Below are 15,952 nucleotides of genomic sequence, written 5' to 3'. Positions count from 1 at the left end.
GTAGAACCTCTATGTGGGATGTAAAGGAAGGGAAGAGGGAAATTGACTTCAGTTGTGCATTTGAAACAATTATTTGGATTAGTTGTGTACCAATGTACCAGAAGCCTGGGTTCCCTTGGGAAATGGTGGGTCTCCCCTTGCAGGTGGGCAGCATTCTAGCTTACAAGGAGTCCTGCTTGGGGCTGCCGGAAGCGAGATGCAGGGAGTGCCATATGCATGTGCATGACCACATGCATGCACGTAGCCAGGAATACAGCCAGGCAGCATGGAGAGCAGCTCCCTGTAGGTAAGTTTATGGAGGGGAAGGGACATGGGGGAAGGCAGATCAAGGCCCCCATGGCGAGGGAGGAAGAGGGGCTGGAGATGGGAGCAGTTCAGTATGCCATTCTCTGTACCATCACGTGGAAAACTCGTGGAGCCTGCAGAATTTATAACCAGTCAATCTTTTTAAAGCCAGTGAGAACAGATGAGTCTTTGTTTTGTACTGTGGCATGGTTTAGGATGGCTTGGGATCTATCCAGCCCATACCTTTGCGCCCATTTCAAGTTTCTGTCTTTTCCATTCCCATCTGTTCCACAACATCTCTTCCTGTCTCTTCTCATATACACTTGTCTTTCTACCTTTTTGCAAGCAGGCATTTTGTTCTGTCACAGAATACCAATCATTTGCTCATTCTACTCTTCACACTTCTTCACTCTTGGCAGTTAGCACCAAAAGAATTGGTGTTGCCCACTGTCGTATTGGATGGCAAGCTGGGCAGCAACAACCATGAGATGATTGACTTCAGGATCCTGAGGAAAGGAAAAAAGGAGAGAAGCAGAGTATGGGCCCTGCACTTCAGAAAAGCAGACTTTGACTCATTCAGGGAACTGATGGGCAGGATCCCCTGGGAAGCCAGTGTGGGAGAGCTGGTTGCATTTTTAAGACACCTTACTGAGGTGCAAGAACAACCATCCTGATGTGCAGAAAGAATAGCAAATGTGGCACGCGACCTGCTTGGCATAGCAGAGGACTCTTTGGTGAGATTAAACACAAAAAGGAATCTTGTAAGAAGTGGATGCTTGGACAGGCAACTTGGGAGGAGTATAAGATTATTGCTTCAGCATGCAGCGATGAAGTCTTGAAGGCCAAAGCAAAATTGTAGTTGCAGCTAGCAAGGGTGACAAGAAGGGTTTTTACAAGTAGGTCAGCTACAAGAGGAGGATCAGGGTAAGTGTGGGTCCCTTATTGAATGGGGGAGGCAGCCTTGTGACAGGGTGAGAAAGACCGAAGGACTCAATGCCTCTTTTACCTTGGTCTTCACAGGCAAGGTCAGCTCCCAGACTACTGCACTGAGCAGCAGAGTTTCGGGAGGAGGTGACCAGTCCTCAGTGGTGAAAGAACAGGTTAGGGACTGTTTAGAAAAGCTGGATGTGTACAAGTCCATGGGGCTGGATGCATCCAGCGGTGCTGGGGAGTTGTCTGATGTGATTGCAGAGCTGCTGGCCATTATCTTTGAAAACTTATGGCAACTGGGGGTGGGGGTGCAGGACAATTAGAAAAGGACAAATATAGTGTCCATCTTTAAGAAAGGGAAGAAGGAGGATCTGGGAAACTACAGACCAGTCAGTCTCACCTTATCCCTGGGACAAATCATGGGGCAGATCCTCCAGGAATCCATTTCTAAGCACTTGGAGGAGAAGAAGATGATCAGGAACAGTCAGCATGGATTCACCAGGGGCAAGTCATGCCTGACCAACCTGATTGCCTTCTGTGATGAGGTGACTGGCTCTGTGGATGTGGGGAAAGCAGTGGACATAACAGACCTTGACTTCAGTAAGGATTTTGATACCACAGCATTCTTGCAAGCAAGCTGAGGAAGTATAGGCTATATAAATGGACTGTAAGGTGGATAGAAAACTGGCTGAATTGTTTGGCTCAACAGGTAGTAATCCGATAGTAGACGTTTGGCTCAACGTCTAGTTTCAGTAGGTAGCAAGTGAGGTGCCACAGGGGTCGGTCCTGGGGCCAGTTTTATTCAATATCTTCATTAGCTAACTGGAAGACAGCATAGAGCCCACCCTCAGGAAGTTTGCAGATGACACCAGGCTGGGGGGAGTAGTAGATACGCTGGAGGGTAGCGCTAGGATTCAGAGAGACCTTGACAAGTTGGAGAATTGGACCAAAGGAAATCTCATGAGGTTCAACAAGGACAAGTGCAAAGTCCTGCACTTAGGACAGAAGAATCCCCTGCAGGCTGCGGGCTGACTGGCTGGGCAGCAGCTCTGCAGAAAAGGACCTGGGGTGACAGGGGACAATAAGCTGGATATGAGCCAGCAGTGTGCCCGTGTTGCCAAGAAGGCGAACGGCATCCTGGGCTGCATGGGGAGGAGTGTTGTCAGCAGACGGAGGGCAGTGATTCTTCCCCTCTATTCAGCACTGGGGAGGCCACATCTGGAGTCCTGTGTCCAGCTGTGGGCCCCCCACTACAGACAGGATGTGGACACATTGGAAAGAATCCAGTGGAGGGGAACGAAAATGGCTGGGGGCTGGGGGACATGACTGGTGAGGAGAGGCTGAGGGAAATGGGCTGATTTTAATCTGCAGAAGAGAAGATGGAGGGGGGGAGTTGAATAGCAGCCTTCACCTCCCTGCAGGGGGGCTGCAAAGAGGATGGAGCTGGGCTGTTCTCAATGGGGGGCAGATGACAGAAGGAGCAATGGGCTCAAGCTGCAGCAAGGGAAGTTGAGGTTGGATATGGGGAAAAACTCTCTCACTGGGAGGGTGGTGAAGCACTGGGACAGGCTCCCCAGAGAAGTGGTAGAGTCCATCCTTGGTGGTTTTTAAGGCTTGGCTTGAAAAAGCCCTGGTTGGAGTGATGTTGTTGGGGCTGGTCCTGCTTGGAGCCGGGGTTGGACTACATGTGACCTCCTGAGGTCTCTTCCAGCCCTCCTTGTCTGTGATTCTATATTGAAAGCGAGTAAAGACGGAGAGAATGGAAGAAAGTACAACCTGTCCCTGGTTCTCATGGTCTGATCTGTGCTGTCTCTCTGCATAGCCTATAAGCTTTGTAAAGCTTAGCCCTTGTCATTTTTTGGCTTGAATAGCATGCGCAGTGCTTCAGACACATGACAGATAATGCACTAGATACGAGTTCCACAATACAGGTGCATGATAGTTAAAGAACGAACCCTGGAAAGTGGCAGTAAAGTTGCTGCAAAACTTTCTTAAGCTGTGTAGTCCTATGCAGTGAAGATGGAATAGGTCATCTTTTTCATACGTAACCTATAGTATGTGTTCTTCTTTGCGTAGCTTGTTTCATAGTTAAATTTATAATGACAATATGCTCACTGATGTGCAGGCATGGTGGGGGGCAGGCTGCAGATTCCCCCTCTTCCCAGTGTCTCTTCCCTTTCCCCTGGCTGCAAGTTTCCTTCACCATCAACCAAACCATTGCAGCCTGGGGCAGATGGCAGCTCGGCTCCAGTTCAGCCAGAGCTGAGCTGCTGCCTGACCTGCCCGGTCCTCGGCTCTGCGGTGAGGCTTCCCCTTCCCTCCCCTGCACGGACTGCCTCGTCTGGTATTTAAGTAAATACAGTCATCAGATTAACTATTTAGTTGAACCTTCTTTCTCATTTAAATTTGCCAGCATCAGCTTCCAGGCATTGGATTTTGTTACATCAAAGAGTTTTCTCTTATCACTTTTGGGTGCGTGTGTAGATACTTGTGTGCTGTGATCAAGTCACCCCTTCTCTCTCCCATAAACACAACAGATCGAGCTTGTGGATTTTTTTTCTGTGTAAGGCACGGTGAGAATTTTAATCCTTTGATCATTCTTGTGACTTTTATATGAATGATCTCTGATTTATCAGTAGCCTAGAATTAGGAACAGCAGAGCTGCGACACCCCCCCCCCCCCCCACAAATATTTTAACAGTGGCCACAACAGTGCATAAGAACAGATGGTTATAGTACCTCTGTTTATCCAGGCCTCCCCTGCCTTTAGGTTTGGTAGTGTCACATGCTGCATTTATGCAACTTCTGGTCTATGTTGGAGCAAATTCCAACATAAAGTTTTTGCATATTTGCGCATTTCCAAATTGACTGAACTTTTAGTTTCTGTTGTGCAGAAAAGCTTTTCCTTTACTCTTTGCCTTGGTTTAGCTAGCAGGTGCAGAGAGAATCTTTCCTTTATTTGGACTAGTCTATTCAAGGTTCAGGAACCAAATGCGACATTAAAAAGCAGGAAAATGTTGTTTTTCTCTTCCTCTTCTGCCGTAGTAAAAAATATATCGAGAAAGAATGAAATATTCTGGCTCTAAAGTCTTGAAGAATGTGATGACCAGAAACAGTTAGTTGAATTTTTCTGACTATAGCTTTCTTTTGTTTTAATATGTAAAACTTGTTTGGAAACCCTTTCTCTCTTGCTTCTTAAGCGTGCTTAAAGTAGGATTAGTTAATTAACCTTTACAGTTATTTACCAGTTGTGCTTTTTAGTTGGATTCCCTTTTCTATCCAAGTACAGGTTGAAGCAGCACATATTAAATTAAACAACTTCTCAAACTTCATAAAGCATATTAAACAATTTTACAGCTTAAAGAAATGTGTATAAGCAAAGTATGCTTTCCTGGTTGGCAAAAGGAAATATCAAATTTAATGTATAGGTATAACAAACCCTCCCTTAGAAATATGATCCTTGGTTTGCATCCATTTCTTTCATTATAATGTTTGATTAAATTGAGGTCTCCCATGTACAGCTTTAATATGATTTTAAACATCTGATATTTTTCATAATGGAGATTTAAGGCATATTGGTATCAGTTGGCATACTTTCTTAGTACAGTGGTGCGTCTTGTCATGGTTTGAGCTTCATAATACAAAAAAATATAAACTTCATCGCACAAAAACATGCCAACTTCACAATACAAAAAAAGCAACTTTGCTCTTTTTTTCTTACTTTGTTGGCTCCTGTTATCTGTGCTCTGCCAATGATGTCAGCCTCAGTGCTTAGTTGTTTTTCCTGTCCTATCTCTTTTTTTCCCCAAGCTTCTCCATATGTTATAAATGTTCTTTTCATCCTGATTTGCAAAGCCACTAATATACCCACAGTGAAGCCCTTCCAGGATATCTACAAGTTAGCAATTCATACCAAAGTAAAAAAAACAAAAAACCCCACAACCCCAAATCACTCCTTCATTTATATCCTTGTGAATGCTGAACATGATTAGAGCCAAAGGGAAATGCGGTTGGTACTGTTCCCTTGTGAGCTAGTGTGTTTTGTTTTTTTTCAAGTAATTGTAGTAATATGCAAAATTTTTTATTTAAACTATTGTTGTGAGTGCTAAGAAGTGTAGCCTCAAGCATGAGTATGAAGCATGGTGAGAAAAACAAAGAATCCCCGCTCTAGGTTGTTGTAGCATGATTACTGTCTGTCGTACAGATGCAAAAGTGTAAATTTGGCTTCCTTACAAGAGACATTAGGGTTGCCATGTGGTGGAGACAGCTGCTGACATGAAATGAATTCTTTGAAATTGTCTTGCAATCAAATTGTTATTTTAGCTGTTGATGGGGGGGAGAAGGACCTGTTCTGGTCCATCTTTGCTTTTTTGTGATTCTGAGTGCAAAATTACCTGTGTCCGTATAATCATCTCTTCGCTGCACAATGAAGTAATAAAGTGACTATAAAGCCCATATCAAATCTAAGGTTTTATTGATACATATTTAATTAAAACCTTAGTTATATAGCCAGTAATTTAAAATGTTGCTTTTGCTTGACAGGATTCATTGCATGATAAAATGTATGTGATCTGAAATGCTTAGCATATACCTGCCATAAAATAATGTTCTTGTTTTCCATGGTAGCTTCTCCTGATATGATTAGGAATGGCCCCTGCAGGTTTTCAGATGATGCACACCTACAGCTTCCCTTGAAGCCTGCAAAATTTTAGATGCTCAAGAGCTATGAAAATCAAGCTGTGCAGGAGTATTTAATTATTTTGCAGTGCCAACAGTCTGCTCAGCTATTATTGCATAAGAAAGGAGATATCACCTATATCAAAAAAGGTCTGTTTCAGTAAATGGCTCTTCTTAAATGCAGTAAAGATCAAGTGAATTTTGTAATATTCACATTTTTATTTTTGTAATACAGAACATCAACGTTTTTGTTTATGGGATGATAATTAAGGAAAAATTATTTAGAAGTACATTTTTTTTTAAGCCAGGCAAACTGACCATTAGAATATCCCATAAAACATATCTGCAAATCAAATCTTACTCTTATGGAGCAGAGCCGTGTTTGCCACAGAAATAGATGTTGATGCTTGCATGTTCTTGACGCTCTGTTGTGGTGAAGACCCTTTTTTCCCCCCATGCAATTGGTTCAGGATGCAAAGGACTTCTAAAACTCAGCATCCTCAAAGATGGATATCAAGACCTAATATAAGTCATCAAGCCATTCTGCTTTAAATATGAGTGGGTAGACAGTGAATTGATTAACACTGCTTGATTAGATTGGGGGTTTCCACGTAGTAACATTATGATTTGGTACTACTCTTTGGAAAGTCAGCGTGGCGGTGTTGCCCAAGGAGTTCACCATGAGTCAATGAGCTCTTCCCACCCACTGAATATGTCATCCCCATTACCTAGTTTGGCACGAGCGCTCTTCATGCTCCAGGTGCTTTCGAAATGTCTGAGGTTGCTCCCAGCGCCAAGGAGCTCACAGTTTAAGGAGAGACAGAAGGAAAACCACAGGGTGTTTATATGGAAATCTCCTCCATTCCCTCATCAGTTTGGCACCTGTGGCTTTCAGGAGGACTGAAATGTGGATTGAGCAGAGGAGCTCTACCGCACGTCGTCATCATGGAAATAATTTTAGTGCGAAGCTGTAAGATGGTCCAGATCAAGAAGGGCTGAAATGTAGGTGATAGGCACGCTGAAGCTGGACAGTGAAGAATAAGTAGCAGAGGTCTGAGCACTTTGAGGTTGGTGCCAAGCTTTGAATGGGATGTCAAAATGAATGAGCCTCTATAGAGGACGTCGGTGATGGAAACAACCCGATCACATTAACCGGCCGTTAGCATGACTTTTCAGGTGAGGTGGTCATTCATGATCATTGTGAATCCTGTGGCACTTTGACAACAGTCTTGGCCAAACTCTGCATTGTGTAATTATATACTAACCTCCTAAATGCCTCTTGTATTTATACACTTTATTATACAGATTCCCTCCCAGAAACTTGCCATTTGAAGTTGCTCCAGAAGAGTATGTGTGTGGGTGTGGGTGTGTCCTTTAAAGGTGATCCCTTTGCAATTGGTGCAACATTTGAATTTTTTCAGGGTGAAGACTTTGAATCAACCAGTATTTACACTTTATACTATCCAACTTCTTATTTTTCCTATAATTTAGATCTTAAAGCAGAAAAATAGAAAACAATATTGTGAAGTTAATGGGATCTTTATTGCCACTGGTGATCTGTAAATCAAAGCAATAGCCTTCCTTGGGGCTAATTTTTAAGGGGCTGAGCTCCTTCAGTGGGAGCTGAGTTAACTCGTTTGTCTCCTTGACCAGAACATTTAGCTGCAGGGTGACATGCTGGGTGAGCAGATAGACTGATTTATCATGTGTCTTTGTACCTTGTTTTTTTTAAAGATTTCAAACCTCTGATTTTCTGAAATGCCATCATCTACCTGACAGGATGTCTTTTTAAGGAATCATAACATTGTCTTAAATAATACTGATTTTTGTCTTGTATGTGTTTCACTTTGATTCATTTATTTCAGGCACTTGTCACTGTTGGATTATACAACTTCTTACCATAATTGGCATTTTTGAGGCTTAAAAGCTATGCCAGTTGGCAGGGCAGTTGGATTAGTAAGGGGTTGCTTAGCAAGCCTTGACTACTTCATGATTATCACACAACCATGATATTTTTTATCTTAACAGAAATTCAGGACAGTCGCTTCTCTCCTCACTTCCCACTGTTGATGACCTATGCTACACCGGGTGAAAGGTTTTTGGCTGAAACCCTGTTTGAGCAAACTGATCTGCAATTTGCTCCGCTAAGGTGGGATAAAGTTGTTTGACCTCTGATAATTGTTTTTTCTTTGCTCCTGTCATTTTGCAAGCGATAATTTGTATTAATGATGTAACTGGGGAAAATGATCACATTGGCGTGTAGCTAGAAATAGGGTAAAGACGCAGGTAGGATGTGCACATGTGTCTGATGCGGGGAAGATCCTGCCACAGTTCTGCTGCTCGCTTCCCTCCTTTCCCCCATTCTTCTTGATGATAAATAGCCACAGCCCTTTCGGAGTCTCTGAATGTCCTTAATGAGATCAGAGATCAGAATTGAATGGTCTCGTCCAGGGCTTTTCAAATATATGCATTCCCTGGGATACTACAGCTGGATTGATCTTTTTGATATGTGCAGGGACCAATGTAAGGTCTCAGTTCTCACTTACCCTCTTTTGTCCTGTCCTAACCAGCACCATACCTATACTCATGGTGGCTCTAGGCAAACTTTTAGTATTGGGCCCACCCTCACCAGGGATAATGATGATAATAATCGGGCAGTGCAAAACAATTACCATTTCAGGCCCACTTTCTCTCTGGGTCCTAGGTGGCTGCCCTGTGTGCCCATGCCTGTGTCCAGCCCTGATCCTAACAGTACAAAGGCACTGTCAGAAGTTTCAGATATGGTGTTTAATGTTACTTTTCACTTAAATTCCTCCTAAGAGGTCTTTGAGAGGGGGTGAAACGTGGCAGAGAGAGCCATCTGTTTTTAAGAAAATCTGTGCGTTTTGAGATGTACCTGAACACTGCCAATGGTGCAAGTTGCATGAGACAAGATCAGGAATAAGTGTTATTATGACTCAGCCTGTTGCTTACCTGGTAGTTTGAGCCATAATTGCTCTTCCATTACACTTCTGCCTAATCCTCATGGGCTGTAGTGGTGCTTTAGAAAAACAATTGTGAAAAAGTGCCTAAGGTAGCTAGGTATCCTGGTTGTAGTCGTATTGGTCTAGAGGCAAAAGGAATCCAAAGTTGTGGAAAAGGTGATTTCTTTTATTAGACCAATTAGATATTTTGTAAATATCTAGTTTGCAAATATCTAGGTGGTGAGATAAAAGATATCACCTCTTCCACAAGCTTTGAATTCCTAAGGTAGCTAAAAATTCACAGTGCTGAACAAAAATGTGAGAAATTTTACAGAATTTTTTTGTTATTGCAATCCTTGGTGTTTATCTCTGGCCTGAATATTATAATATTTTTAAGGCACATCCTAAAACCTGAAGCCTCAACTGGAGGATGATTTAAAAAAAAAATCCCTAAGATGTTAATTTAATGTTATGTTTATGGGTGTTCAGGGTTTGGACTGGATGACTTCCTGAGGTCCTTTCCAACCCTAACTTTTCTGTGATTTTATATAAAATATAAATAAATAAAATAGCATATCTGGTCACATTTATTTAACTGAATGTAAAGGTTTTGATTCTAAATTGGTGGAAAATGTTGACATACCAGCATTTTCTACCAGTAGCATTTAATAGTTTGGAAAGAAGAGTATTATTATATAAAGATAAAGCATTTCTTTGATGTAAATTGGCTTCTGTCTATGGATTTTTAATCCATCAAGCAAACTATTGAGGTAGATAATTTTACTGTTGAATCCTGATTGTTGCTCTGGTGGAGAGGTCCTACTTCTAGCTTGTTTCAATGTGGACAGAAAATATGAATGGAAGTAAAATGTTATCAGGACCACTTATTTTCCTTTTATCTTTCAGAGGAACCCCTGATGTTTCTGATGCTTCTGAGCAGCATTTAAGATCTTTGCAGATCAGTGAAGCTGTGCAGCTCGCAGCTGCCGAAGTATCCTCACATTCAGACAGCGGCACGCTGTCCCAACATCCACTTGCAATCAGTGCAGTTGAACCTTACATTGTCACCTGTAGCAGCTACATATCTCAGCCCCGACTTTCCTCGTCTGGACAGATAACTGTGCAGAGGAAGCAGGCGACTGAAGGTCAAGATTGTGAATCTGACTTGGGTGTCACGGATTTGCTCCCTAAAGAAGGTGGCGAAGATTTAACAACCCCAGCTTCAAAAACATTGCAAAATGATTCAGCTAAACCACAGCAGTCAGAAGCTTCTTTTGCAAAGGAAGCCAAAAGTGCTTTTGTAAATGATGATCCCTTCTTTCTGGACAGCAGAGTTCCAGCTCCTGCTCTCCTCGAATTGCTGGAGAAAGAAGTAGGTGTAACCAGCCATGGTGGCTTCTCATCTTCTTCAGAGAACTCCTCATGCAGGAGTGTTTTGACTAAAGACCCAGAGAAAGATAAAACAAGGCAGCAAGTGGAAAACACAGATCTGGCTGAGAGCGAGTCAAAAGCATTAGAAAAATATCAAGAGTCACAGCAGCAGCTGGAAGAAGGAAAGAGCACTTCTGAGCTGGGTTCTTCTGAGATGTCTGAACCCCTTCAAAACCCTAATGCCAAAGATGCATCTTCTACAAAGTCTGCCGAAATGTTCATGTTGCGGCACAGCGCAAGTTTGAGCGACTCTGCAAGGCTGAAATTCTCCGGTGTTACTAGAGAGCCTCGAGGAGCTCTTCTGGAAGAGCAGCCAAAGCAGCTGTGTCCTACAGTGATGTCTGAGCAACGCAAAGAGGAACCTGCCGCTGATGTGATAACAACGAATCTCAGTGGCAATCAGCCTCACCAGACAGTCATGACTAATGCAAAACCTCCTTTGCTCTCCAGTGAAAAGGAGACGTCTGTTGTGGAAATCCGGGCTGGAGTTAGTGGACGCGAATCAACTCTTTCAGACGTTATCATAGAGAGAGGACACAAAGACGCAGGCATTTCACCTTCATTTAATCTTCCGCTAGGTGATGGCTCCTTCTGTGGATATCTGGCCTGTCCAATCTATCAGTCCACCCCAGGGTTGTTTTTAGGCAGACATATGAAGGAGGAAGTACCTGGCAAGGTTATCCCACTCAAATCAAGCCTTCAGGCCTCTCTTACAGGCTTAAATGAAGAAACTTCTGTGAAGTCTTCTGCCAGCACACTTACACCTTCTGTCGAGAAGTGTCATGCGCCCGCAAATGGGCGGGAAGAAAACAGAGAGTCATTAGGAACAGCCTATCCGTATACGGGGAGAATTCAGTCTCTGCCTTCACTTAATTTTATGGAGAAAGTCGGGGCTTGGAACGTGAGCCAGTCGGCGGAGAAGATGTCTGATGCTTTGGCTTTACACAGCCTGGGTGGAGTTTCTCCCAGGAGGCAAGCATACAGCGCAACTGCAGATTCCTTAAACCGTATTTTATCAAAGCAGAACAACATCAGTAACCTCAAGAGTGGTTTAGCTGCATCCTTTGGAGGAGAAGCAGGTTCAATGGCAAGTTTGCATGTCTGTGACACACAATCAACACACGTTGCACCTCTTGCTCGGTCGCAGTCTGACAATTCAGTCAATATAATTAGCAGGGAAGCTTCACAGATTGAAGCTGTTCAGGTAACAAATCCAGAGGAGGTGGTTCAGCCTGCAGCAGGCAAGAACAGTGATTTTGCTTTGCCTGCACTTAAAAAAAGAGAAGAAAGCTTAGTAGACTACACAAGCCAAAAATTTAAAGCTGTCCTTGTCAGTGCTGGATCCAGTGATGACGAACATGATGATGAAGAAAATAGCATGGGGCAAAGTTCAGACCAAAATGTCTTAATTTCCAGTGAAAGGGTTGCCCAGCTTCTGAGACAGGAAGGATGCGATCCAAATGATAAGGAGAAGAAATACAGTATTCTAGAAGATGAGCCTAGACATTTGCATGGCCCGGAGCACTCTGCAGGCCATGTCAGCATGGACAATTTCAGTGATATTTCTCCAGATAGTTTGAACCTCCTGGTGAGTTCTCAGGCCAGTAGCCAGGTTGACCTGACTTCGGTAAGCCCCTCTTCAGTAGTTTCCAAGCACTTCCTCAGCAATTCAGAAGAGGAGAACTTCACCCCTTCTTGGGCTCCTACTTGGAAAAGTCCAGATGAAAAAGAACTAAATATTGAAGAAAGGATACCAGTAAGTGTATTTTTATAATATTTTGGTCATGGTAAGGCCATCTTTAAACTCCTGTTAATATTAATGGGAGATGAAGACACACCTGTTGCAGGAACTGGCATGGAGGGACTGATGTTGTTAGAGATTTTTTGTTGTCCTGAGTGTATTAAGACCATATAGTGCGATACACATGTTACATCATTTACAATGTTGGGAATAGTAAGTAACTTAAACCTAATAATTCTTAAAGGACCCTCTAACAGAGTATAACTGACAGCTAAAAGTCCCTCCTTCCTTCCTTCCTGTCCCAAATTTGATAATAAATGGCTGTAGCAGTATTAAAATGGAGTTCTTTCTGTTGATGTTGGTACCGAATTTGGCCCATCAAATTGAATTATCTTAATTGCTCTTCCTGGGGTGGAAGTCATACAGCTTTAAGGCATATTTAACCCGGGCAAAGGAGCAAATTGGTTGAGCAGAGATTTTCATTGTGTATACAGTACCATGGAGGTATGATTGAAGAAGGATGTAAAGGGACACAAAGACTGGCGCTATTGGTTGAATATGGTGAGCAAAGGGGAAAGGAAAAGAAAAAGGTGAGTAATTTATAGGATAGGGTCTAGGTGATGCAAGGTGCTTGAACTTCTGATAGCAGCGTGCAGAAGAGTCATAAATGACTTTTTAGTCTCTTTCATGTAAACAGGCTGATGTCCCAAAAATGAGGTTTGTGTTGTACCGCTGACTAAGGAAAAGCTAAGATGCAAGTTAGAGAGCTCTTCTTCGCACACCCACATGTCTTCAGTAATAGCAAGGCGACACAGGCAATTTCTGGCAAAGAGCATTTTCTTCTATAAATATGCTTTCCTTTTGTGTTTCTCCCAGCATGTAAATCATAAATTGCTGATGCTTAATAAATACACACCAAAAATGTTTACCAGTTTGCCTACCTTTTTATATAAAACTAACGGAACTTTATTTTGCTAATCGCATTCTCCTTTCTATTTCAGGCTAGATACAGGATGGCTGCCAGATTGGGTGGGAGCCTGGTTAGCATTTGCCTTTGCTAATAGCCATGTGCTCCTGAACATTTTAAATGCAGACTTATCTTAATGACATAACTTGTGATTATATTCTGAATAAGTGATTGTTCCTTTTGCAGATTAATTTCTAAATTAACAATTTGGTCTTTGGAATCGGGCATTGACTCTTATTTTCCTTAAACCTTGCAAACTAGTCTTAGAAGAATTTTGGTTTGTGAGGCTGTTCATGGTTTCCTCCATATTTATATACTAAAGCAAAGATGAATGTTTAAAATGGAAGGTCATTAGAGGTAAAAATCTAAGACTACAGACAATCTCTGTTAAAAATAGAATTAGCAGTCTCCCCTCCAATACTGGTTTTGAGGAATTGTCATAAATCATTGACAAGACTGGAGAGGATGGGCCATACATTTGGCTATTTATATGTGTATGTATTAGGGGTGCACTGCTAAAGATTGTTTTGGCTTATACTGATGGCCGATTATTAACAAGTCATATTGGCCAATACTTATCCAATAACCAATATGCAGCCCAGCAACTTAGAGAATAGTGTCTGACGAGTAAGTCAGTGTGGGGACGAGGTGCAGGGAGGCATACTGAAGCCCCCGTGATAAGGGAGAGAATGGGGCTGGGGCGGAGGTAGGTGCCAGAAGTGCCAACGGCTAAACCGAAAGTGCTGTGCAGGGTGCGGCAGACCCTTGAACAGACAGTGGCACCGGGCCCGTTTGGAGCCGCAGAGCATGCTCCTGCCTATGTGCCAGTGGGCCCTGCGCACCTCAGCTTCCAATGCTGCTGGGGAGAAGCTACTTTTTAAAAGGTGCTTGGTGCCTAGCAGAGCGAAATGCCCCTCGCATGATGCCTTACCCTGCCCGTGCACAGCCCAGTGTCTCCGCGGCAGCCCCAGCATTCAGACCCTGTCTGCGCACATGGCATTGCTATTGCAGTGCCCCCTCCCCCTCCTCCCCACTGTTTGCTGGTGGATGTAGGCTGCCACAGGCTCTGGCCAGCAGCGGGCACAAGGACTGGACTATGCTTGCCAGGCTGCTCCAGGCACATGGCCATAATTATCACCTACAATGACCAAAAAAAGCCAATAGGTAGGTGGGGTGGGAGGTTATTGGCTGTCTCACACCTCTCGTCTCCCATGGCCTCTGATCCTCACTGCCAAACATTTGCATTTTCACAAACTACATTTTTGTAGGCTAAATAGTCTGTCTGCAGTGCCATGTGGATGCAAATATGCTGCTTCTGGTTTGAGAGGTAATATATGCAGACAGAGTAGCATGGTGTGTGTGAGGGAGCTGCTGTTTGGCATGGTGAGTTTGCCTTCAGGGTAGATATATGCCCATGGGCAGATCTGTAATTTTGTAAAGGAGCAGTGTAGATGGTGATGTGCATCATCACATATAAAACAACACGTATTTTTCTCCAGTTAAAAATAAACTACAGGCTTTACTAATAAAGCTAGGGCCCCAGGGCTATATTATTCAGTTTAAGACAGAAGCAAAGTCCAATACAACGTCATTGGAACGAGTAAAAACAATCTGTAAGTTATGGAAAAGGACCTTCATGACCAGGAACAGCTTACAGCAGAGTTGCAGAATAAAGGGTAGGTTGATTGGTGGATCATCAAAACCATTAAAAAAGAGAGAGGGTCGTTAACACCTGTGGAATGAAGAATTTGGAAGGGATTGGGTAGACTGTAATGAGCCTGTCGTCGTAAGGTCTGTTTTCCTGACCTCTGATCATGTGTGTGGCTCTTCTCTGAACTCTCTTAAGCTTCTCCATGTCCTTTTTGAATTGTGGAGCCCAAAACTGGATGCAGTGCTCTACTTAAACACCATCAGGTTCTTGTCCGCCCATTTGCTGAGTCTGTCCAGGTCTGCCTGGATCACCCGCCTGTTCTCAGGTGTGGATGCTTTACCTCAGATTTTGGTGTCATCGGCGAACTTGGCCAGTCTGCTTCTGACTCCAATGTCCACATCATTAATGAAGATGTTGAACAATATGGGTCCAAGGACAGAGCCTTGGGGGATCCCACTGGTTACAGGGCACCATGACGATTGATTTCCATCTATTACTACCCTCTGGTCTGACCACGGAGCCAGTTCCCCAGCCAGGGGATCGTGGTGGACCCCAGGCCACAATTGGCCAGTTTCACCCAGAGGTGATCATGGAATACCAGATCGAAGGCTTTTTTTAAGTCAAGATACATGACATCAATCTCTACTCCCTCGTCCAGGTGATAGGTCACCTGGTCGTAGAAGGAAATGAGATTGGTCAAGCAAGACCTACCCGCAACAAACCTGTGCTGGCTGTGCCTTAGGATGTTGACGTCGGCCAGTCCATTAAGGATGGCCTCTTTAATAAACTTTTCTAAGGTCTTCCCCAGGATAGAAGTCAGGCAGATGGGCCTATAGTTTGCCGGATACACTTTCCTCCCTTTCTTGAAGATCGGCACCACATTGGCCTTCTTCCAGTCTTTGGGCACTTCACAGGAGCATCAGGAGCTGTCGAAGACCCGTGCCAGGGGCTGGGCTATGACGCTCGCCAGCTTCTTGAGTGCCCTGGGGTGCAGACTGTCAGGGCCGGCTGACTTGAAGGTATCCAGCTTCTCAAGGTGTTCCTTCACGAGGTCAGCATTGATGGGGGGGCAGGGGATTTCCCTCACTCGGACCTCCACATCCCATGGTGGGCATGGGTGTCCCATGGGACTGATGAAAGACCAACACAAAGTATCCATTTAATTGGTTGGCTTTTTCCTGGGTGTCAGTTGTCAGCTGTCCCATCTGGTTCAGCAGGGGTCCAACATTGCCCTTGCTTTTCCTCCAGCTCCCCACGTATCTGAAAAAGGACTTTTTATTGTCCTTGGTGCTTGAAGCTATTTGGAGT

General features: G+C 43.7%; 1 protein-coding gene across 4 annotated transcripts in view; it reads left to right on the top strand.

The window, feature by feature from the left end:
* The window catches only part of ALMS1 (ALMS1 centrosome and basal body associated protein), a 124,817-nt gene that overhangs the window by 45,207 nt on the left and 63,658 nt on the right, over positions 1–15,952 (top strand). For all 4 annotated transcript variants that reach the window (XM_090035115.1, XM_090035113.1, XM_090035112.1 and 1 more), the window contains 2 exons: positions 7,920–8,040; positions 9,761–12,041. In XM_090035115.1, coding sequence (XP_089891241.1) covers positions 7,920–8,040; positions 9,761–12,041 — 2,402 coding nt within the window. The remainder of the gene's footprint in view (positions 1–7,919; positions 8,041–9,760; positions 12,042–15,952) is intronic.

Source organism: Crocodylus siamensis, chromosome 2 (assembly GCF_052110815.1).
Source record: "Crocodylus siamensis isolate JL-2025a chromosome 2, ASM5211081v1, whole genome shotgun sequence".
In the NCBI taxonomy this organism is placed as follows: Eukaryota; Metazoa; Chordata; order Crocodylia; family Crocodylidae; genus Crocodylus; species Crocodylus siamensis.
This window is presented reverse-complemented; position numbering and strand designations above follow the sequence as displayed.